Genomic DNA, 24,330 nt, shown 5'->3' on the forward strand with positions numbered 1-24,330 from the left:
TTCTGTTTGGATTTTTTTTTATTGTTTGGTTATTGATTTAAGCAGCCATCAAGCATTTAAACAGGCACAAATGCAAAAAGGGTAAGATGAGGAGGGGAGCTTTGTTCATCAATTCAAATCATAAGAAAACTGAAATGACAGAAAATAGCCATACTTGCTGACACTGTAATTGTTGTTTAAACCCCGCCTGACTACAACTGTTTTGCTTTATAAGGAGTGTTCAAAATGGCTGTGCCCTAACGTTAGGGCAAAATCTTAGAAGAAAATAAGGCTATTGTGTGAACAAATTTAGAAAGGTAGTTTCTCTTCCTCAGTGAGGAAATCTGCAGGCTCAGCCATGTGATACCTAATGGCAGTTTCCCAAGCATGCAAATCAGTACCAGAAAAACTGAAAACAAGGAAATATTAAAATGCCATGAAAAGATGAAGTTACACTGTCCAGCAGGCAAGCAAAGCCACATCCCAAACTTATCATGATAAACCATTCAGTCCTCAGTCTGGAATAGCATTTCAGTGGAAGCAGTGAGGCCAAAACCATTAAGTGCTTACAGCTCAGTATATTTATGACATAGGTCTTCATTTCTAGAGTGTTTTCTTTTTGGAGCTCACTTTTTAAAGCAAAGCATTACAATGCTATTTTGAAGTTCTGGCTGTGAAAGCAGGGAGCAGCAACTTAGAAGGTCCTATGTTCCTAACACCAGTCAACTGCCTTTCGGAGGCAGCTCTTCCGAGATACAACTGTCCCATGTTTGGAAGATTAACTGTGAGGAATTGCCTCAAAGAGCTTTGCTGGGAGGATCAGCTCTATCCAAGCATAGGTTTAGCATCTTCTCATGGAAGTCCTAAAGACCCAGAAGAATTATTTACTCAAACCATGCAAGCAAGGTATCATACAGCCGTCTTGACATGAGTGGATGCTGTGGTACAAGGTTGACAGTATATTCAAAATATACAATAAAATACAGGAGAAAATGAAGTGGACATCTGTGTTCGTGAATGCACTGGAACAAAGTTCTTTCAGCTTGCTTTGTCTGAGAAGCCTTTGGCACCGGACACACAGACTGTCACACTGGAACGATCTAATTATGTGAATAAACTAGGACAGAATTGGAGGACGTCCCACAGAATTTGCATCACTCAACGGTTTAGATCATCAATTTAGCATCTCATTCTAAAATGCTATCCAAAACAACAAAAACATTTTCCAGAAAGCCACAACAGGACCATTCACTCAGTTGCTACAACAAAGTGGTTTATTAGAACATTTCTGTTATCTTTCTTTCTGTTGAGAAAAGCAGCCAAAATGCTTTTGTAGCTGTGTATAAGCATGCAAAATGTTTATACACATAGAGGGAGAGGCAGCATCTTTCATCAGAGCTGGGGAAAAAAACATACCCATCAAGACATGCAAGCTTTTGTGCCTGACAATTTCTCTCTTTGAGAGGTAATACTTCTACCTAAAATGTTACCTGACTTTAGTGGTGAGAGTTACTGGATTCTGGTTCTTAACTGACCTGGTAGATACAAAGTATGTTAATTATTGCATTGTGTGGTATCCAAATAGAGAGATTTTATAAACGAATATCAAAAAAAAAAAAAAGAAAGAAACAAAAGGAAAAAAAAAAGAAACTTGTTTTACAAGCTCAGTTTGCAAAACTGTTCAGGGCATGCCCAAGTGCCATTTCCTGAAGTATTGTGATTTCTTTAGAATATGCAGTTAGTACATTCAAAGGGACAGTAATCTATTAGGGGGCATGCACTCTATACATCTGAGAGGTTATCTGCTGAGATTATCCCACTGATTATCTGCTGTCTTCTGACAGCATGGACCAGGAAATGAGTGCAACATCACCTCTCTGAGCGTGTTCAACAAACTCATAATAAACATTCCAGCTGATTACATGACTTCTTAGCCTCAACTCTTAATCAATAGGGAAAGATACCTTAGGCACACAGGAGTAATGTCCTCTGAGATTTGCTTAAGTTTTTGTCCATTACAGGTTTTTAAGTTATTTTTCTCCTTGAAAACCTGATTGTCTTTTCTGAGAGCTCAAATTAGCAGCACGAAATGTGCCCAGCAAGAGTGTGAAAAACTAGATTATGTCCACTGAAAAAAGATCAGTTTTTAATAAGTACCTTCAGTGGTGATTCATATCTAGTTTTCTCAATAGACAAATAAGCCACACCAGATTGCATGTGAAATTGAGTGGAGTGCTACATACACCTGCATTTCAACTTATCAGGAACAGAGCATAGAGTAGCAGTTCAGAGGACAGTATTATGTCAGAGCAGGAAGGATAGAGAATTTTAATTCTGAAGAATTGTTTCTTGCAACAAAGATGTTTCTGTTAGGCAAAAACATCCTTAAAAACCCCACAGGGGAAATAAAGGGCTATAGAGAAATTCACTTTCAATGTTTTCTCTGTAGCCAATAGTGAGGAAGCCCTGTCACCTCTTCACTAAGGTGTTATGTTACAGTCTCCATTTCCTCTTACTTCTGCTATCATAAGCAGCTTCCATATGAGCACTCAATTAATGTTCTTCCTCATATTACCTCCTACTTGATTTCTTTCACACTTTCAAGCTATATTATTATCCTATATTTCTTTCTTCTTCAGGCAATATTTGTTCTAATATGGTTTAAAATGAACTGTTCTAATATGGTTTAATGAACTGTTTCAAAATGTGTTTGAAGTTTTTTGTCATATATTCAGGTGACAAGAAAAGTGTTATCAGCAGCTTCTGGTAAGTAATTGCTATAATAATATATTACCAACAAAATTATATATAAATTAAGAGTTCCTAGGGACTAGGAGAAATGGATATTTCACAACTTTGCCTGTAATTCCCCAAAATGGAGGTGTGATATTATTTGTGAGGAAATCCTGAAATATTCTGACCCTATTTTGGCAGCACTTCCCTTTACATCAGCATAAAAGAGAATAGCATTTGTGTTTTAAGACAAGAAAAAAATAGCTTGAGAAATATTATTTAGCATTATACTTACCATTTCCATTTGCATGCACTGAATAATCATTATTCATTAGCAGTGTTGTAGAGTTAGTGGAGTTACTGTTTGATTGTAAGGAATTGGAAGAACTGGATACTCCTTGATTTACAGTCTGCTTCTTTAAACCATTAGTAGCAGTTCTGCTCCAGTCTGCAACAGATACAAGACACAGAAAATAGCACAACTCATACAAGCAATATATAAAAATATAGTTAATAATGCAACTGAATTAAAAGCAAGGCTTTACACACTTGTCTCACAGTATTCTAGATAGAATTATATTCTCCTCAGAACTTAATGATTCTTGATGTTTAACATTATCTAACCATAGTTCCTTTTTCTCCTGTCCCTTCTTTTAATAAAAGCAGTTTTCCCGGGCTGTTTGTGACTGACAGCTTTTCCGGGGCTTCCCCATGTGGGTTCCAGGGCCCTGCCAGGAGGGATATGACACCACCCCACCTCCGTGAGGTTTGACTCATCCTGTCCCTCTCCAGACACACACACATGTACCCCCCACGAGGTGGTTCCAACCCAACAGTTACTGATCTGGTGTCTAACATTCCACTCTGTTGGGTCGGAACAACCATTGGGACCAGGTTTAACCATTTCTCATATTCTTGTAGAGGTAGCCGTGGTACAATCTAGCGGACAGAGGGAGAAAAAGGACAGGAGAAAGAGGAAAGTATGCAAGAAAGCACACAGTGGGCAGGTGTTATATCAATAACTATAAACTAGGAGTTCTATCAATATAGAAACTCTGCTCTATGCAAATCTATCTCTCACCCTGTGGGTCCCGAACTGCAGCAAACCAGGATCCAGGGAAAGAGTTCAGAATCTGCTTATTGCAGTGGTCAGAGGACTTCTTCCACTGGAATCTGTGGACAGCATCCTTCTTTGGTGAGGAGCAGCACTTTAAAAGTCTTTGCTTACTTAATAACAACACACTAAGCATTAACTCAAACCAAATACCTATATCCTAGACTACTTCTTTACCACCCTCATCCTTCCCACCAAGCAGGTTTCAGGGGCAATGTCAGGGTGTATCATGGGAAAGAGATATTCAGTAATACACAATAATCTGGTTGCCACAGAGGAAACTGTTCTTACCAACTCAGTCTAACTTACAAAAAAACTTCAGTGGTTACTAAACACAAAATCTTCACCTGTTTACAGCTGGAGAAAACTTTTTGCTGCTACCCATAGTCTTTGTTATCCCCTTTTCTCCCTCCCTCCAGTGGCTATCCACTCTGAGGAGGTAGGAAGGGGTATACAACACTTTGGTTATTCAGAGCTATTGCACTTGCTGTAGGTATCAGAAAAGAAACATAAACATTGCAGCAAAACAAAACTTAAAGTCACAAAATTATTACGGTCTTATGCTAGAGACTGCTTTTTCCTAACAAAAAAGGTGACATTTTTAGTCTTTTTACTTTACAGTCTCTAATTCTGTTGCAGCTATTTTCTGTTTCTGGAGTTGACTTTATTATTCTAGGATTTCCTGCTTGTAGATCTTTCAAGTGCAAGTAAATACAGGAATCAGAAACAGTCTTGTTGGCCCTTCATCTCCTCTTTGGACACTTGCATGAGAGGAGAGAAAAGAAAATTTGCTGAGACTGGTCTTAAAAAGAGGGAACAATCCACTTGGTGTTAACTCTGTGTTCTCTGCCATGGGCATTGGTGGCTACCTATGCAACAATTGCTATTTGGCTTGCAATTCTTTTTCTGGCTCCCAGAGGCAAGGGATGGAAAGCTGGGGAACCAAATTTCCAATCATTCCTCTTATAATCTAGCCAGGCTTTTCTTTTAAGGAGGTCTAATACCATAATATTCCTAGGGAAAGGACCCAATATTATTATGGCCTTAGTGGGGCAATCATCATCCGGTAACCAGCATTTCACTCGAGCCGTCTGCTGTGGCCAAACACATCAGCAACATAAATCTGTTTTTTATCAGGGACTACCACACATCTTTTTGCAGTTCTTTCCTTCAAGGCAGAAATATGGGCCCCTATATCAACTAACAAGGTGGAGGGGGACCATAAAGGACCAACAGGAAAGGTTACTACTATATCTCCTCCTTTGTTTTCAGAGAGCTTTCTGTTATATTTCCTGACTTTTCAGCTAATGAGGCTGTAGATATTTCCAACCTGCCAGGCACTGAAGTAGCACTGTTTCCTTTTTGGGGACTATCACTCAACTGACTCCACATTTTTACAAGCATTTGTAAATACTGGTTTGACTGTCTGTCCATCAGTTCTCAAGGGATACCCTTTTTCAATCCTGCATTCTACAACTGGCTCTTTGAGACTTTGTCTTCCAATTTCAGCCTCTAAATTGTGGAGGCTTTGCCCTTCACTCCATCCTACGGACAGGCGTTTGATTTTTCACTTCATTTGCAACAACACTTATCTGTCTACTACAATTTATTAAGTCCTTGGCTATTTCCTCCCAAGTAAAACCAGGTCCTGCCCACAGCGCTCCTGCACAAGCAGCTCTAAGGCCATCTTGCAATTGGGTGGCATAAAGCTTTGAGGAATCAGGTAGTCCTTTTATCAGGGGATTCAGTCTGTCCAGACTGGCTAGCAACCACATGGGAGGGGGCTGGCGAGGGACAAGCCACCTTTCGTGTATTCACTGGAGGCAAACAGCCTGCTGTATGCTTTTAGTGAGTTTACCCAGTGTTGGGGTGGGCACAGCGACAGGTTCTCTGCTCTCCAAGGGGTCCAGTCTTTCTGCTCAATAAACTGCTCTCTGGGTAAGGGACCAAGGTTTTCTACCATCAGGCATTGTTAGAAATACGTCCGGGCCCCAAAATCTGTATGTTTCTTCATCTGAAAGTTTTATCTTATTTCCACCTGTGAGTGAAACTCTCCAGATATACTCTATATCACTCTCTCATGCATGCTTACTGTATTTCTCTTGCAATTTTAACTACTTTGTTGGGGAATAATCTTTTTAGTTGTTACAGTGTGCTCTGCCTCATCTTCACCTTCATACACAAATCTAGTCTTTAAAAGCAGACGTAATTCAGATAGGAGGGGGAGCTTTTGCTTTACTGTATCAAAATTCTCCTTCAAAGAGGTGGGTTCTGCCTCCCAGGAGTGCAGAGAGGTGACATCGCAGTTAAGATACTCTGCTTCTTTAGCCAGGCTAGGGGATTTTACTTCACTCCCCATTCCCCTGCCCAGGTGGGAAGTGGCATCGCGGTTAACATCTCGCCTCCTTAGCCAGGCTTGAGTCACTTTCCATCCCCCCCACTCAGGTGGGCCACTTGCAACTACAACTCTTTTCTTCTCTCTCACAGGACTCGTTCAACTTGTTTGTCACGTTTTCAACCAATCTCTTTTCAGCATTCAACCATTCCTCCGCCTTTTGGTGAGATAAACTCTCAGCTTTCACAGCCAGTCTTAACTCAACTAAGGACTCATTCTGTTTTTGATTGCTCTGCTTAGTAACAAATTTCTCTCTCTGAGCAGTCATCAGCACAAGTCTCAGCAAAGAACAGATTAAAGTCTTTCTTTTACCACATCTCTTTTTATTCTGTCTTGGCAGTTCTTTTCTTTTGTTAGAGACTAACTTGGGATCATGCCAGTTTTCCTCAGCCCATCTTTCTTTTTTTGGGACTAGGTATGTCTCATAACCTATTAATAGCTCAACAAGTGGGGAACAGTTTAGATTCTTTTCACCTTCCACGGTGGCTGCTGGCGACTGACATGCTTTGTCTCTTTGTTTGCAATTTGCAGTTATTCCCAAACAAAAAAATACCTCTTTTCCTCTAAAGGTCCCCTGCTCTCTGCGCCAAAGATCTAACACTCCACTCCCAGTAGCTGCAAGCTCACAGGCTCAGCTAGGAGTTTTACTTTTATCTATCTATCTATCTATCTATATATAAGGTTCTTTAATACCTCGAGATAGCATCAAGAGAATAAGCTACAGACTTGTTCCCAAGAGGTATTTTTTATTAATAATTTAGGGGTCAAAATAAGGGAACTTAGCAAAAGTTCAAAAGGGCACCACACAAGCTGGATGAAAATGTTCCACTACAATACTGACCCAGCACATACTACGTTCCACACCTTTAAGTCAAAATCCAATGTCTCCACATTTAAGTCAAAATCCAAGCCTCGAGCTCCAAGCCACCCAAAGCATCAAGAAAGGAGCAAAGAAAGAGAAGCAGTGTGAGCAAAGAGAAAGAAGAAGAAGGAGAGACAGATCATGTAGCTACCATTGGAACCTTGTGGAAGACCAGGTCTCAAACATCCAAGTGGCAGGGCTGCAACATGTGGCAAACATATGCCTTTGGTTTTATCTGCTCTGGTCCCTATGGTCACCCCCTCCAGGAGGGGTGTCTGATCCCCTGGGCACTCTGGGGTCCCAGGCCAGGGTGAGGGGCAGTGTCCTCACTGTCCCTGCCAATCCGAGCCTGGCTTAGGGGCTCCAGGAGGTGTGGTGTGTTATAGTTTTCCCAGGCTCTTTGTGACTGACAGTTACTCTGGGGCTTCCCCATGTTGGTTCCAGGGTCCTGTCCTGAGGGACACGATACCACCTCACCTCCGTGAGGTTCGACTCATCCCTTCCCTGCTCCAACACACCCCCACACCCACAAATATAGCCCCCTCAAGGTGGTTCCAACCCAATAATTACTGATCTGGCATCTAAGTAAGCATGTAAGAACTGTATCACCTACCACCCTTATAAATTTGGGAGTTTTATTATACCTTGGATAATACATTATAACTGCAACTGCAGCAACATAACTGATTAATTTTTTTTAAAGTATTACAAAATACTAGGAACTTAACACTGAGTAAATACTCAGAAGTACAAAAAAAAATTAAAAAAAATTTTCATATTTACCAGAGTTTTCAGCCAGCCTGAATTTCCCACAACAGAGATATCTTCTCCACTGTTTACGTACGTTCTCCTTTGTTACACAATAGAAGATGAAAATGAAGAACCCTGCAAAGCAATAATATTAAAGAATGTTGCAAAATTTACTTTTGCTACTTCTTAATGAACTGTGTTTTGGTTTTCTTTCATTTCTTTTAAATTTCTAATCAAAAGTAATGACATCTTTCTCTGGTGAAAAAGTTTAAAACTCTGAACACTGCAGAGTACTTTTTCCATACATAGCTTAGAGGAATCATACATACAAATGGAAAAACAACAAATACAACCAAATCCACAAGGTACATAAAGTTTCCTTCTATCAAATAAAAAGCGAAAAATTCTGTTGATCCTGAAATTTACTTAACGCTTTTGGAAAAGAATTCCAAGTAATGTCAAACAGAGGGTGAGGTATGTCACTGTGAGGCTGTGCAGCTTTTAGCACATGGTGTGACACTGTCATATCTTCTATTAGCAGCTAACCTGTTAACAGAAAATAACTCGTATCCAAAATACCAATAAATGGGACCCTCTCTACTACAATTTCAAATATTTTCTAGAAGGGATGGTGCTCATCCCGTCTCTTGCCAGTGCCACATTACAGATTCTTTGTCTGCGTCTCTAACTGACTCTAGGAAGTGACACAGAGTAGCATCTAACTTCCCTGCTTAAAAGCCCATCATCACTATCCATCTGCAACATTTCCCTGAGAACAGACGTTAACAATGAATAAAGAGATAAAACTAAATGAGCAGACCTGTGTAGACACGTATGTACATTATGTTTACACTGCTTTTTGGGCAAATTAAGCATATAAAATCCCACTGGAAACGATTATTCACATCTTTCTTTGCTTACATATCTTACTTTACCTTGGTTTTTAGGATTAGTTCTTGACTGTAACAAAGTGTTGCTCTATACCAAACGGTTCTATGCCACTTTCAAATATTTTGAAACGGTTTTGAAACACCAGTATAAGTTTAGTTCAATTAATACAATTTATGCACCTTTATTTATGCACTTCCAATATCAAAATTTGCCCACCACCTAACTTAAAACTGGGTAAACAGGGAACTTAGCTTCATGTAACAGATTATTCTGACCACACAGAATATAGTCTTGTGTTAGTTCAATGCAATCCCATGCAAGACCTGAGAAAATGTAGGTCCAGCCCCTCATGTTACCAAAGGGTAAGGTACTCAAAAATCAACACAGTAAATAGGGGAGAGGCATATACACTGAACTGCAATTTTCATTGCTTTAGTCTCTCTGGAAATCACCCAGCCAGTCATCTAAGTGCCATTTAAGCAGAAGTTCGGATCCAAACTTCAACAGGATAATTCAGGTATACTTAGATAACTGTAGGCACCTACAGTACATTTATACAAAAGCCTTTGCAGCCTCTGACACTCTGCTTTAGGATATGTGCATTAGTATCCTGGTCTTTGCAAAGCTTTATGCCTTCATATCTATTTCACATATGTTCTTAAGTACCACAGGCCATGCTTAAGAGTTAAGCCACTACCTTTTAGATGTTACAGCCCTGCCTGTCTCAATGGCCCTTTGCTGAATGTCACACTGCCCCTCTAAGCCTTAGGGGAAGTGGAGAAATGATACAGTTTTCACTAGATTTATTGCATCATAATGTGAACACTTACAGTAAGTGAGTATTCACAACTGATCTGTTGACTAGAGAAGCACAGTCACTTCCAATGATGTCTGTTTTGCATACATTTTTTAAATTATAGTATTTATAAATATAAATATGCTATACCTATAAATAGTATCCAGCTTTCCTGTACCTTACCATAACAAAGCTGCAATATAAGATTACAGTAAAGCAGTATCGCCTTTAATATAATTAACCTGTTTAAGCACATATTAAAGTTAAATTTTTATTGCTGAATCAAGAAAATGACATTTCCAAATGTTTTGTTTGTTATATTATATGCAAGTGGCTGTCACATGAAGGATAAAGCTTACCTTGCAAAGTGTTGAAAATGGTAAAGAGGTAAGTAAATACCTCATTTACTGTGAAGAAGGCAAATCCCCAAGTAATTCCCAACAAGAATGTAAGGCCAGCAACACTCCTAAGGTCTTGAATACTTGTTTTCCTTTGAGCACCGAGTTGTTTTTTCTTTTTGATACGACAGAGCTGGATCAGCACAACAATGAACATGCTGATATTGATCAGGAATATCAGGCAAAAATATCCCACAGCAGTAATATAGAAGACAATTCTATTTTTAATCCAGCAGCTAGAACAAAAGAACAGTCTGTCAACCATTATTAGAAAGAGAAATTAAGTAAAATAAACAGGAGATACACATGTAGTTTGTTGCACGTGCAAATCATTTTTGCCTTTTTAGAGAAGTTCTTTCAGCCAAAGGGCACGAGCCTTCCTACAGGCAATTACCATAAAACACATGATATACTGTAGAGCTGCATCATTTCAAAGCACTACCACTGCTTCCTTCCCTTCCCCACCTTTACTTTAAAGAAAACCCAATTCTGTAGGACCTCCCTCCCTCCCTCCCTCCCCCAAAGCACCTCCCTTTAACTCACAATTCATCAGGTCCATTTATTGAAACCTTTCCAGTGGTTATAAGTCCATAATTATCTGGTGATATTGCCAACACAATGGACACAACTAATGCTGGTAACCCTGAAATATTATGAGCAAACACAGAAGTGAAAACCCTGACAAAGACAGTATTATGAAGACTTGAAATTATATTTTTTTATGATATCTTCAACTTGTTTATGAAATCAATCTGTTGAATTCTGTTAACTACTAGCTCTCTGAAAGAATCTAAAAACTGCAGCTTTCAAACTGCTGAGGAGAACAACTTGCAAAGAAACAAGAGGAGTTCTCCACATCTAGCTCCAAAACTTTCTGAATAAGCCAACAAATGCCATCACTCAAACTGATTTAAAATATCAGTTGCAGGATACCTGATTTTCTTTCTTACATATGTTTTAAGAAAACAATTCCATTCATTTTACTGCCTTGACTCATGTTTACTCAAATGGCCAGAGACAACAATCAGGTCCAGGATCTCTTCATCCTCTATCCAATTAGACCTGTTTTGCTGCTTTTTGTTAGCAACAGTGCTATCCCAGAAATGCAATATATATACTTATCGGCATTTATTCTCCCAATACGACTGACACCATCTGTCTGGTAAATGGAAATGGAAGTATGCCCATTAAAAATCGTTTCTATTGTACTAGCACACAGACAATTCCTTATCAATCCTTTGCATTGCAGAAGCTTCAGTTCTGCAGCTGGGGGGACTGTCCATACCTCAGTAAGGTGGAACATACCGGATCGGGTTCACTGATAATGAACACCTGGTCACTGCAAGGTTTTAATATTTAATGATGGCTTAATTTTCATTTCTGAACTGCGTCACATTCACTGGAATACTTGGTAAGAGGAATTACCTATTTAGCATACAAAAGAGGAAAAAAATTACATACCCCAGCCAATAACGCAGAATTTAAGAATGTATTTCCGTACATAGGTATTAAAGACTTTCACAAGGGCCAGATACATGTGGAAAGCTTCCAGGCCCATCCAGGTGAAGGAAACCAGGAGGAAATAGTGAAGAAATACTGCAACTGCAATGCAGAGGCCTCGTGTATCATACAGTGCAATCCATGAGTCAAGGAGGAAAACTAAGTTGAGCAGAAGTAACGCAGCACACAGCTGAATAAGTATTTTGGAGGGGTAGTCTCTCCGGATTTTCCTAAAGAAAAAGCAAATCAGTGTCATGACATCAATTGTCCAGAGATCCCTGGCTTATTTCCTCCCTTGCTGTCCTTAGTGCACAAATGCCTATGAAAAAAAAATATATTTTCATTCATATATAATGCTTCATATGTTGGATTTATAGATGGAGAGAATAATTTACAAAATATTTCCAAATTAGCAGCTTATATGGATAAAGTTTTTTAGAAAAAGTTACATAAATACAAACAATAACTTGGAGTCTTTGAGTTTAGTGCCATGTTTTTTTTTTTTACATTATATGTTGAACTTCTTGTTACAATGCTTCCAAAACCCAAAATGTGGCTGTTCTTTATTGTTAAACTAGATTAGGCTTTTGACAGGGCTTCTAAAGCTTTGATAGAGACAAGGCTTTAAAGACAGAATAATGAGAGAATAAACAAAGAATACAAGTGCATTTAAAATGCTATAATTCTACACTGCTTTCTATATGTTGTATGTTAAACACATTCCCTCACAATTCTACTGTGATAATCCATTATAAAATATGTCAGAGTGCTACTTCTTCACTTCTGATGCAGAGAGCTTCATGATAATTCACTCGTTTGTAAGATTAACATTCCTGAAGACTGAATCAACACCTTCTTGGTAAACTGGCCAAATCTGTGCATTATTAATGGAGACAGAATCCATAACTGTTGGAAAGGACTTTGCAGTGAAGACCACAATCAATCATAACTGAAGAATAATGGGAGCTTAGTTGAACAGGTACTTACTCAAAAGCTATGTAGGTCACAAGAGTAACAGAAAGAAAAATTGCAGAGAGGCCACAGCCTATGTAGGATATAAAAGTCAGTACCAATTCTTGTGTGGGATTCAAAGGAGTATTTCCATATAAGTTCTAAAACAGAAACAGAAGTTAATTTCAGAGAACATGTTTATTAAATGGAAAAAGGTCAAAAAAATCCCAAATGCACATTTCCCTCTGCAATTGAAAAAAAAAAAGTAAACCATTCTTTTTACCATGGATCTTATAAAAGGTTAACTGAAAAACAAAAAAGTCAATCTAATCCTGTAAAGAGAACTGAGTTGGACTGTATAATCTTTATGCGTCCCTTCCAACTTGAAAAATTATTTTATGATTCTGTGATTCTAATTGTGGAAACCCATTTGATTAAAAACTTGGTTTAAATTTTATTTCTCCTAAATTTTATTTCCTAGAACATAAAAAACCATCTAAATGTAACAGTTGCAGCACTTTAGGAAATTTTTTTTTACTCCAGTGGAATTCATGGATTCCTATTCAACCAGCAGCTTAAGCATGTGACAAACTTCAGTTAGTCACACTGAAGTGAATAGAACCCAAGTATTATTTCATAGGTAGTATGTGCTTATTGGGTCCTCATTTGCTTAAAACAACACCTGCTTAAATGTGTTCTTGAACCAGTGTAAAGTTGCATAATTTTAAAAAATAATTACCATCAAAACAGCAAAACTTGTGAGGTGGTTGCATGAGCAGACTGTTTCGTTTACTCTACTTTCTTTAACTATACAACCTTCATGTGACCAGCCTCCATGTCCACCTGTTAAAGAAAGCAATTTTGTTATTCATACAAGGTTTTAATTATAATAACATGGGTTAACACAACTAAAAGAACATGGTATCTTGGGTGATTTAAAATACTTACCGTTTTTATTAAAGTCCCAAAAAACACATCTAACTGTTGAATTATCCTGTTCAGGAGGTAAAGAGATAAAAAAAAATTAGTAAACCATGAGTTTAGGATCAAATGATTTATGAATTATATACAAAATGCAGGCAAGAATAAATATTTTATACAGCAAATATGCCTGTTTTACATGAACACAAAATTAATTTAGGTGCATAGAATGGATTAATTATTGCAAAGTGGATGCAAAAATATACTGAACAAATTTGAAGTCACCATACAGGAGTTAGATCCCATGCTTATACAAAGATTCTGTTCCTGGTAGAACAGTCTGAATGCTCTTTCATTGTCTTCCTACACTATACAAATTCTTGCAATTTCTCATCCTTCTTGATTTTGTAAGTATTGAAACCATTACCATACATAAAAGAAAAAACTTTTTAATCTGCAAAAATTTGATCACTTTCTATTACCGTGTTGTTAAATGTTTACATACAGATTTCCCTCCACACATGGGAATTCTAAAAATAGCAGCAGCAATTTACTGTACTGCTGTGAACACTAATACTTCTGTGGTTATGTCTCAAAACTCACTGTTATGTCAATACAGGTAAAGACTACACTAAATCAGCTCCTGAAAAAAGCTTCAGGTGCAGCAGAGGAATCCCTACATTTTTCAGTGTATAATAATATAGTATTTTAAACTCTGTTAAGATTTGGGATAGAAGATTTTAATCCTTGATGCTCATTTAAGAAAGAGATGGTGTGCATGAGTCCTAATACTTCCAGATGACACAATCCTGTGTTTCAGTTCCGCTAAGAAAAAAAACTTATATTACTTTCTGGCCATGCAGAACCTACAATCATCATGACTGCAGCATCTTCAAAAGAAACCCACTGTTTTCCATCTGAGAGTTTTTATTCTTTGTAGAATAAAGCAAGAGGGTAAGTAAAAAAAGATAAAAGCTGGATGGTTGAGTGACAGAACAAAATGTCCACACTAATAAAGAAAAACATACTGATTTGTATTCTTAGTACCCTATATCCTCTACAACAACTTCAGTGGAGGCAACAAAATTGTACTTTAAGTCTGCCAAAATGTGAACCATACCTGATTAGGCTTGATATTCTGTAAAGTGACAGTAACATTTGCCTTTAAATTGCGAATTGTGAGATTGGCAACACTTGATGATATGACATTGCTGATTAAAGATGCATTCTTCAAGGACAGATCCTGAATGACAGAAAAAAGAACCAGTTTTAAAATCTTAAAGGAAGCAATTCTAGAGTACAGCACCCACAGGCTCAGTCACTATGCAGAGTAAGCACTGGACAAAAAATAATTCCTTTGTAAATGAGAACTTTTAAAATATGTTTTTTGGGAAAAAAAGTCTATTCATATTTTATTTTGTACTAGGCTTGAGTTTGAAACCCTTAGGAACAGAGGACCAAAAAAATACCTGGAACACAGTGGTCTTTTTAAAGAAGTTGAATATAATTCTAGAAGCCAAGTCCAATTCTTCAGTGGGTAAATTTGTCAGCAATGATGAAGGAAGTGTAATTGATCCGAGATTATTTAAATCATTAATGGCCTGAACTCCTAGAGAGATCTGAAAAATAAATGCCAGGATTACGCTTCATTTTAGTCTCCAAAGAAATAAATTATGACTTATTTTCAGTTTCAAATTTCAAAATACGTAGCTCTCTAATCACTGTCACAAACTGCTGCTCTTATTCCTTTCCTGCTCCAATGCATAAATAGCTTCTACAGGACTGAAAAGAATGCATCCTGTTTCAGGTCTGCCTACCATTGAAAACAATCTGGCTTTACCCACTTGCTTACAGGGACAGAACACACCACTGTAGTGGATAATACTGATTTGAAAAAAGTGAAGAGCAACAACCCAGGTAGGCCTATGTAACTGGGTAGGGAGATCAGCATTTCACAGCATGGAAGCCTGCAAAGGCAAAGAATTGTCATACCCCATAGGAAGTATGTAAGAATTCAGAAAAAGTGTAAATAGCCATTGTTTGTCAATAAGTTTTTAAGGACAGCAGGTTAAGCAGAATCTAAGGACGTAAAACTCAACTTTTCGATCATCTGCCAAAAATGACAAAAAAACCCCAAAACTGAATAAGCTACAATTTAGGTATCTGAAGAGCTTAGTGATCTACCATTATACAAAAAAGATGTCGTGGTTTTGCCCACCAGCCCATCCCTGGGGCTGAGGATGGTTTTGTCCAGGTGATTTCCGGACAAAAAACCAATCAAAAAGTTCAGTGACGCCTTTGCTAATTACATCTTTAAGAAAACGGAAGAGAAGGTTGTGTCGCAGTTGGAAATTAAGAACAGCAGCCATGTAGAAGGGTAGCGGGCCCGAGGAGGGCCAAGGCCCCCTCCTCCCCGGCTTGGGCCGGGGGAGGCAGGTGTAGTACTGAAGCCTCTCTTCTCTCTTGTGAGAGAGTGAAGAAAAAAAAAAGGTTTAAAAGACGAACTGCTTAGACGAGAAACCGCTGCAGAAGAATTCCAGCCATGAGATAACAAGACTTTCAAGGTCAAAGCTGCAGTCGCAGGAGAGAGAAGAAAAGTTCGAAGGGGGGAGAGCTGCTTTTTCTCCCTTTCGCTCTCCCTCCCTTCAGCAGGGTAAAGACTGAAAAATAAAACCCTGCCACTTGTGAAAATTTGTTGGGGTGAAGAGACCCCCATGCGGCTCACAGAGGAGCTTGTGGATGCACCAGAGATTTGTGACTTTAACAGAGAAAGCCTTATGCTGGAGTAAAAGCGGCTCAGATGAGGCAGAGTCCTGTTAAAGACTTTGTGACCCTCGAAGGGATTGATGCTTATGCTGGAGCGAGACGGCTCAGATAAGCTTGGGATCTCAGTGAGGGATCCATGCTGTTACTGAAGATTTGTGACCCTGAGAGGACCTACGCTGGAACAGAAAACGGTTCGGGTAGGGATATTGGGATCCATGTGTGGGATCCATGCTGCTGGTGCTAGAAATTTGTGACCCTGAGAGAACCTGCGCTGGAGCAGAAAACGGCTCAGGTAGGATATTGAGATCCGAGTAAGGGATCCAGACTGGACCCATGCCGAAAAGTCAATCAAGGACTGTTCTCCCATGGGGAGGGACCTCCATAGGGAAACAGGGGTGAACTCTTAAACCATTATCCCCTGTAACCCTGTGGAAGAAGATCCATAGTAAGCAAGTGTCCCCTTGCAAGCCTATGGAAGGAAATCCTTCAGGACCTGAGTAATCCTCAGCCTTCGGTTTTAACCCAGGAGGGGGGTAGGCCCAGCCCTGGAGGCCAACACAGAATGAGAGAGAGATAAAAAAGTTCCAACTGCGACGAAAGTGCTGCAGAGTTACTGGAGATAGAGAGAGCTGGAATTCTGAGAACAGAAAAGGACTGCTTCTCCTCCTTGAACTGATATAAAGGGAAGTGGGGGGAAAAGCATCTTCTGTAAATACATAATACCTTTTACTTAAGTAGAATTGTTGTTCTATTCATATTTTATTTTGTACTAGGCTTGAGTTTGAAACCCTTAGGAACAGAGGACCAAAAAAATACCTGGAACACAGTGGTCTTTTTAAAGAAGTTGAATATAATTCTAGAAGCCAAGTCCAATTCTTCAGTGGGTAAATTTGTCAGCAATGATGAAGGAAGTGTAATTGATCCAAGATTATTTAAATCATTAATGGCCTGAACTCCTAGAGCGATCTGAAAAATAAATGCCAGGATTATGCTTCATTTTAGTCTCCAAAGAAATAAATTATGACTTAGTTTCAGTTTCAAATTTCAAAATACGTAGCTCTCTAATCATTGTCACAAACTGCTGCTCTTATTCCTCTCCTGCTCCAATGCATAAATAGCTTCTACAGGACTGAAAAGAATGCATCCTGTTTCAGGTCTGCCTACCATTGAAAATAATCTGGCTTTACCCACTTGCTTACAGGGACAGAACACACCACTGTAGTGGATAATACTGATTTGAAAAAAGTGAAGAGCAACAACCCAGGTAGGCCTGTGTAACTGGGTAGGGAGATCAGCATTTCACAGCATGGAAGCCTGCAAAGGCAAAGAATTGTCATACCCCATAGGAAGTATGTAAGAATTCAGAAAAAGTGTAAATAGCCATTGTTTGTCAATAAGTTTTTAAGTACAGCAGTTTAAGTGGAATCTAAGGACGTAAAACTCAACTTTTCGATCATCTGCCAAAAATGACAAAAAAAAACCTGAATAAGCTATAATTCAGGTATCTGAAGAGCTTAGTGACCTACCATTATACAAAAAAGATCTGAACTTTCACCCAGTTTTTCATGTTGTACTTAGAGGCCAAAGAGTTTCGTTTAGTACAAAATCTCTCAGCATTCTCATGTCACACATTAGTCACTTTACACACAAATATCGTCACCTCAGAGTTTCTGAGAGATCTGATCCTGAAACATTAACAGAACTGAAGGAAGAAATTATCTGAGTATTCAGAGAATGGCTGTAATAAGAGTAATAGTATGAACTCCCCACAGTGCCCTAATAGTGTGATTTGACCCTTCTGTTTAGAGAAGTGGACTCCAAACACTTTTGATAATGCATCCCTTAAAATTTTTTGAGCGCGAGCCCCAGTATATAACTAAGTTATGTGTATGTACTACTGTAATAATATATTACATAAGTTATAATATATATATAAAATTAAAATGAGATTAAGCATTGTTTTTAAAAGTATATTTTTTATTATTCGCATAAATAACATTTTCTTCCCACATTGCAATGGACTGTCATGTGCACACCCTGTGGTACTCAAACCCCACTTCAGAGATTGCTGGTTTAGACAGCTACCAAAGAAATCCTATATCAATTCTACAAAAGCATTCCTGTTGCTCTAGTTTGAAGTAGATGATACTTATTGAAAATACTCTATATGTCATTGCCAGTGCCATGAAATTATAAAAAATCATTACTTAGCAATAATCTGTTGCTATATTTCAGCACTACCACCTCCTAGTCATTTCACATTCGTGCATTACGTGTTGCTGAGAAATAGAAAAGAACTCTAATGTCAACATTTCATGCCATTCTCAGTATCATTGAAAAGTTCCAGTACCACTCATGGCTCACACTACATTAAGCTACTTCAGTCTCTGAGGAGGCAAGATGTGCCAGAATTTGTGCAAAACTTTCCACCTCTCCTTGCTTAAGCCTCCAAGGCTGGTATTGTCCAAATTCCTCAATCAGGAAGGTTTTAAATGAGATAAAGTGGATCCAAACTTTCTAAGCACTTCTTTCTTGGTGAGACCAACTAGTCCTGAGTGACAAACGTCCCAGTATCATTCATTATCCAAACAACATACATAACAGTTCTTTCCTAGAACCCTCCACAATTAATCTCCTTCTAACAGAGGAAGCCATCTGGCACTCCTTGACAAATGTCAGTGCTGTCATGGTGGGTGAATGAATAACTCATGATTCCAGGTTTTTGAGGCAAAGTTATTCTGCCAAGCACTCTGTCCATTCTGGTGTTCTGGCTGCACCCTCTCTAACAGTTCATTAGTTATGCCAGTTTCTGCTAAGTCAGTTGCTCTCTTACACCTATTTACACAAGAGAAAGGAAAATCTATGGAGGGCATAAAAAATAAAATATTTTTTCTCTAAAAAAACCACAAACAAAAGATCCCGAAACTGTGACATAAACACAGAACACACTCCCCTTCATATAAATATAAAACCATAAATACTTAAAAATAAATCTTTAAGAATTTGTAAATATTTAGAATTATCAGTGTTTAACCTGGAGATCAGCTGAGTCCTGGACAGCAAAAGACATTTCATTGGAGCGCATGTTGTTGGTTTTTACAACTGCCAGAGCCAAGGAAGGGGAGACAAATTCAGCAGATGATGTTGAAAGCTTCAGTTTTAAGCCGATATAATCCACCAGTTTTATAATTCTGTTAGGAAAAAGTACACTTAGTGTTACCAAGCACATACATCCAAAATTCTTAGGCAAGTTGTGGTTAGGGAGCAACAATCCAAGTGAAATGTAAAACACAGCTGACTCTGCTCACTTACTGTGGAGTGAACACAAAAAGAACTACAGTTTTCCATGGTGATACATTATAGTAGAGTTGGTAACCTTAGAATGACAGTCCTTCTTTTTTTTAAGTACATTAAAGAACAAGAAATATTCTTCTGGATTATGATTATGAAAAAATGAAACTTGTTGAAGCCAATTTATCAAGACAGGTAATACAACACATCTTTAATCTACTGCCAAAGTGACATACCTTTTAGAAATTCGGGGTGGTAATGGCTGAGAAGCAGTCAGGACACTGCTAACCTCATTAACCATCCTTTCTACATCTTTTGGCTCTACTTTTCCAGCTGCTAAATCATTTTCTATTTTGGACACAATTTGCTCAGCTGTGGTGATACTCATGGTGGTGTACACAGAAGTTGTATTTGTGGTAGGTGTTTTTCCTGTGACAAAAGAAAAGTTGTGCATTTAGCTAAACAGTGTTCAGCAAATGAAGTAAGTTTTGTGAAGCAGAAAAGTTAAGGAGTTCTCAGCCTGGAAAAGAGAAGAGTGAGGGGAGACCTCACTGCAGTCTGCACTGAAGTCTGCAGCTTCCTTGTGAGGGGAAGAGGAGGGGCAGGCACTGATCTCTCCTCTGGTGACCAGTGACAGGACCTGAAGGAATGGCCTGAAGTTGTGTCAGGGAGGTTTAGGTTGGATATTAGAAAAAGGTTCTTCACCCAGAGAGTGGCTGGGCACTGGAACAGGCTCCCCAGGGAAGTGGTCACAGCACCAAGCCTGACAGAGTTCAAGGAGCATTTGGACAATACTCTAAGACACACGGTGCGATTCTGGGGATGTCCTGTGCAGGGTCAGGAGTTGGAATTGATGATCCTTGCGGGTCCCTTCCAATTCAGCATATTCTGTGATTTTGTGATTACCAAACCTGCCGCAACTTTGTAAGGTCTCTCAACAAGTTATGTGAGACAGAATCCCTTTTTCTCCCTAGCAGATACTTTGCAGAGAGCAATAATTTAAATCTCATAAAAACACATAAGGTAAGGTTTCAAATTGTCAGCATTAATTCCACATTTTATTGATTACAAAGATCCTCATATCTGACCATTAATGATATTAAATAACCTATTATTTTGGATTTTTAGCCACTTGATGCCTGAATGTAGCATAAAATCAAGATGCCAGAAATTCAAAAAGAAGTTTGTAAAGATGTGTACAATCTTAATAAGAAAATACATAGCCACTAAGAATATTCTTAATCAATAGCAGTAAAGGGATGACCCAACATTAATTTGCAATATTTTAAATACTAGCCTAGTTTAAAAAAAATAGCTACCTTGCTCTCTGACAAATTTTTTCTGCCAAAAAGAAATTTGTTCTCTTGGGAACTTAGCACAGTAGCTAATCTATCACAGTTACAAACCCATTAGCAGGGTGAGGTATCACTCACCATGGCCAAAGGCATCAGAATTTAAAAGAAGTGTACACCTTATGAGAGTTGTCTCAGGTTTTTCACATAGAACAGAATCATAAAATCATTTAGGTTGGAAAAGACCTCCAAGATCAAGTCCAACCTTTGATCAACCATCACACCCTGTCAACTAAACTGTAGCACCAAGTTCCACGTCCATTCATGTCTTGAACATCTCCAGGGATGGTGAGTCCACCACATCCCTGGGCAGCCCGTTCCAATGCTTAACAACCCTTCCTGTGAAAAAATTTTTCCTGATGTCCAACCTGAACCTCCCCTGGTGCGCCTTGAGGCTATGTCCTCTCATCCTGTTGCTGGTTGCCTGGGAGAAGAGACCAACTCCCACCTGGCTACACTCTTTCAGGTAGTTGTAGAGAGTAAAAAGGTCACCCCTGAGCCTCCTTTTCTCCAGGTTAAATATCCCCAGCTCCCTCAGCCACTCCTCATAAGACTTGTGCTCCAGACACTTGACCAGTTTTGTTGCCCTTCTCTGGACACACTCCAGCACCTCAATGTCTTTCTTGAAGTGAGGGCTCCAAAACTGAACACAGGATTTGAGGTGCAGCCTCACCAGTGCCCAGTACAGAGGGAAAATCACTTCCCTGCCTGCCATGCTATTTTTGACACAAGCCAGGATGCCATTGGCCTTCTTGGCCACCTGGGCACATGCTGGTTCATGTTCAGTCACTGTCAACCAACACTGCCAGGTCTTTTTCCGCTGGGCAGCTTTTCAGACACTCTTCTCTAAGCCTGGAGTGTTGCATGGAGTTGTTGTGAACCAAGTGCAGGACTCAGCACATGGCCTTGTTGAACTTCATACAATTGGCTTTGATCCATCAATCCATCCTGTCCAGACCCCTCTGCATAGCCTTCCTACACTCCCGCAGATCAACACTCCCATCCAAAGTACTCATAGCAATTGCTAGGTCACCTCACACATATATATAACCTTATTAAAGTTTAAAAGCAAATCCAGTACATGGCATTAAAATTAAAAAAATAAAGAATTTACTTGTCATATTTACCTGTGCTCCCATGGCCATCAACGGTAGAGTGAGGACGAGAAGCTGAGACAGAATGGTTGACAGGACTAACAGTAGGGGTCAAAGATATTGTGAAAGGAGTAAGGGGAAGAATGGGTACTGTACTAACATTTTTGTTACCAGATACAAGATGGGTTGTAGCAGGAGGAATCTGTGCAACTGATTTGGTGATAGTCTCAAAGTGGCGATTTACAATTGGAAGTTTGTGGGGGAGCTCAGAAGAGGAAAGTGCAGAATGTTTAGTGAAACCTACAGAAGGAGAAAGTATTGTAAAAGACTTGTTAAGGTGTGCAGCATCAGGTTTAAGTGAGAAAGCAGCATTAGTGACAGATTTTGTTGCAGGTGTGGAACTAATGGCAGATTTATTAGAAGCTACAGAAGAAAAAGTTGACATGGTGGGTTGAGCAAGAGACTCAGAAAAGGAATGTGTAGTGGTAACACTGGTGGAAGACACAGAATTTTCAGCAAGAGGGTCTGTAGTGGGAGATGTGGAGAGAGTTCCAGAAAAAGGAGTTTCTGTGAATGGTGTGATCAGTGGTCTAATTGTGGGGCTTTGTTTAGCAGAAAGTATAGTGGGGGAAGATTTGGGGGAAGCCTTTTTAGAGAGAGAAGGAGAATGAGGGAAAGGAACCCATATAGAATGAGGTGGCACTTGTATAGTACTGTAAAAGAAAAAAAAGCACAAAAATGCATGTTAAGTTTAACATTGTTTCTATTTTAAAGAAAATGAGTTATATATATGAATTATATGAACATACTACTACTAAGGTATACTTAAAAATCAATCAGATGGGATGTTTCATGCTCTAACATTTTGAGGGTTCTTACATTCTATTTTGCTGTAGTTGTTAACTAGCAAGTCTATAAATACTACTACTGCCCTTGCTGCCTGTTCTGGATGTGATCTGATGTTGAACTCAAAAGGAAAAGAAGGGAAAGGAGGGAAAGAAGGAGGAATGGGGAAGGAGTTATACAGGAAGATGACTATCAGCTTTTTTTTGAGGAGTCCTTCCTGGCTATTACACTGCAGCATGGAAGTCGACTGTAGTAATGTATTAGGAAATTTAGGAAATAAGAAAGTCAAATTTTGTGTTTATACTCACTACATTTGTAATTCTTCAGCAGCAAAGGAACAATACTTCGGTGATGAACAGCAGCACCGATCTGGTGTGACAAAGAGGCATTAACCTAGTTTATTCTGAAGCATAACACTTACTAATATCATTAAGTAAAATATTTAACCCTTTGTATTATGTTTGTAAACAACAGTATATACTGCATAATTTATTTTGATTTTTTTCTGAAACTTGCTTTTGCAAAAGAAAGAAATCTTGACCAGTCAGAATATTGCCATACCCCTGACAAGTTCAGATTTCTCTTTTTGCTATTGTAAACAAACCAAAATGCAAAAATACAGCTTCTGAAACAGAGATAAATGGTATGAACCACTACTCCATACTATCACAATATCACTAAGAGAACTTGGCTGCTTAAGAAACCTTTCAATCATCATTTTGGCAACATATTTATTTTCTCGGCTAATTTTACACCTAATCCTTTCAAAATGTGCTTTATTAAAGTAGTCAGTAATTTCATACCAAATTTTTAAAGAAGTTATTTCTATCCCACACCCCCTCAAAAATCAGAAGGCTGTATTTTTATGTATTTATACTGTTAAAAACAATAGTATTTTTATCTAAAAATAAGTAAAAATATTTTCTTTTATCTACCTGGAGGTCACATGCAAAGACATAAAATTGTGATGAGACTGTGTTTAAAACATGACTTACCAAGTTGGCTTATTTTTGCTCTGTTTGTTAAGCTGCTTATATTCTCTCTCTCAGCCAGCTTCATGATGAATTTGCAGTGTATACTACAATGAGAAGAAAAAGCTTTAGACTAAAGAAGCAGAGTTGCCTTATCTTTAAAACACGTGAAACTAACATCAAATGATAAGTGAAAGCACAAAAGCCCAAATGCTGAAGGTGAAAGCACATTTTTCCTAGGCTCTGTCAGATTGGGGCATATTTGTAATGCAATAAACCACTATGGCAGGCTAATTAGAAGAGTAATACATCAGATTGTGTCAGCTTTTTGTCCCTTATCTCTATAGACACTGATGATTCTTAAAAATGGGGTCCTCCATAATCAATGTCAGCTGGGCAAGAGTTGATAATTTTGTAAAGATAATAATGTAGTCATAAAGATTGCATTGTATCCACAAGTTCTGGAAGTCTGGTGCTCCCAGTTGCTCCATGGCTCAGCTAATATTGAGATGCAGAAGAATATGGCAGGCAAGCCTGTGCTTCAGCAGAAGATTAATGAAAGCAATACAGTTTGGTTAAAAAAACCCAAAAAACTCTAAAAAGTTTTTTTAAAATTACTAATGCTAGGAGAATTATGAGATCAGAATTTGTTAACCTACATATATTTCTTCAGCCTATTTCTTCAACTTAACTTCCTAGAAAGATTGTGTTTTCTTCTGT

The 24,330-nt window shown here is 38.6% G+C and overlaps 1 protein-coding gene across 4 annotated transcripts in view; it reads right to left on the reverse strand.

Moving 5' to 3' along the window:
* The window catches only part of ADGRG2 (adhesion G protein-coupled receptor G2), a 66,188-nt gene that overhangs the window by 3,566 nt on the left and 38,292 nt on the right, over positions 1 to 24,330 (reverse strand). For 2 of the 4 annotated variants that reach the window (XM_050332507.1, XM_050332505.1), the window contains exons 13-27: positions 23,635 to 23,717; positions 22,948 to 23,008; positions 21,827 to 22,506; positions 19,584 to 19,776; positions 19,091 to 19,247; positions 14,760 to 14,909; positions 14,411 to 14,533; positions 13,318 to 13,363; positions 13,109 to 13,212; positions 12,406 to 12,530; positions 11,380 to 11,648; positions 10,462 to 10,561; positions 9,880 to 10,154; positions 7,867 to 7,968; positions 3,008 to 3,160 (exon numbers count right to left, since the gene is read on the reverse strand). In XM_050332507.1, the coding sequence (XP_050188464.1) occupies positions 3,008 to 3,160; positions 7,867 to 7,968; positions 9,880 to 10,154; positions 10,462 to 10,561; positions 11,380 to 11,648; positions 12,406 to 12,530; positions 13,109 to 13,212; positions 13,318 to 13,363; positions 14,411 to 14,533; positions 14,760 to 14,909; positions 19,091 to 19,247; positions 19,584 to 19,776; positions 21,827 to 22,506; positions 22,948 to 23,008; positions 23,635 to 23,717 (2,621 nt within the window). Of the gene's footprint in view, positions 1 to 1,297; positions 1,378 to 1,469; positions 1,515 to 3,007; positions 3,161 to 7,866; positions 7,969 to 9,879; positions 10,155 to 10,461; positions 10,562 to 11,379; positions 11,649 to 12,405; positions 12,531 to 13,108; positions 13,213 to 13,317; positions 13,364 to 14,410; positions 14,534 to 14,759; positions 14,910 to 16,872; positions 17,023 to 19,090; positions 19,248 to 19,583; positions 19,777 to 21,826; positions 22,507 to 22,947; positions 23,009 to 23,634; positions 23,718 to 24,330 lie in introns of those variants that run through there. The other 2 variants (XM_050332508.1, XM_050332506.1) reach the window with 2 other exon arrangements.

Source organism: Myiozetetes cayanensis, unplaced genomic scaffold, assembly GCF_022539395.1.
Source record: "Myiozetetes cayanensis isolate MyiCay16 unplaced genomic scaffold, myiCay2020 scf5-8, whole genome shotgun sequence".
Lineage (NCBI taxonomy): Eukaryota > Metazoa > Chordata > Aves > Passeriformes > Tyrannidae > Myiozetetes > Myiozetetes cayanensis.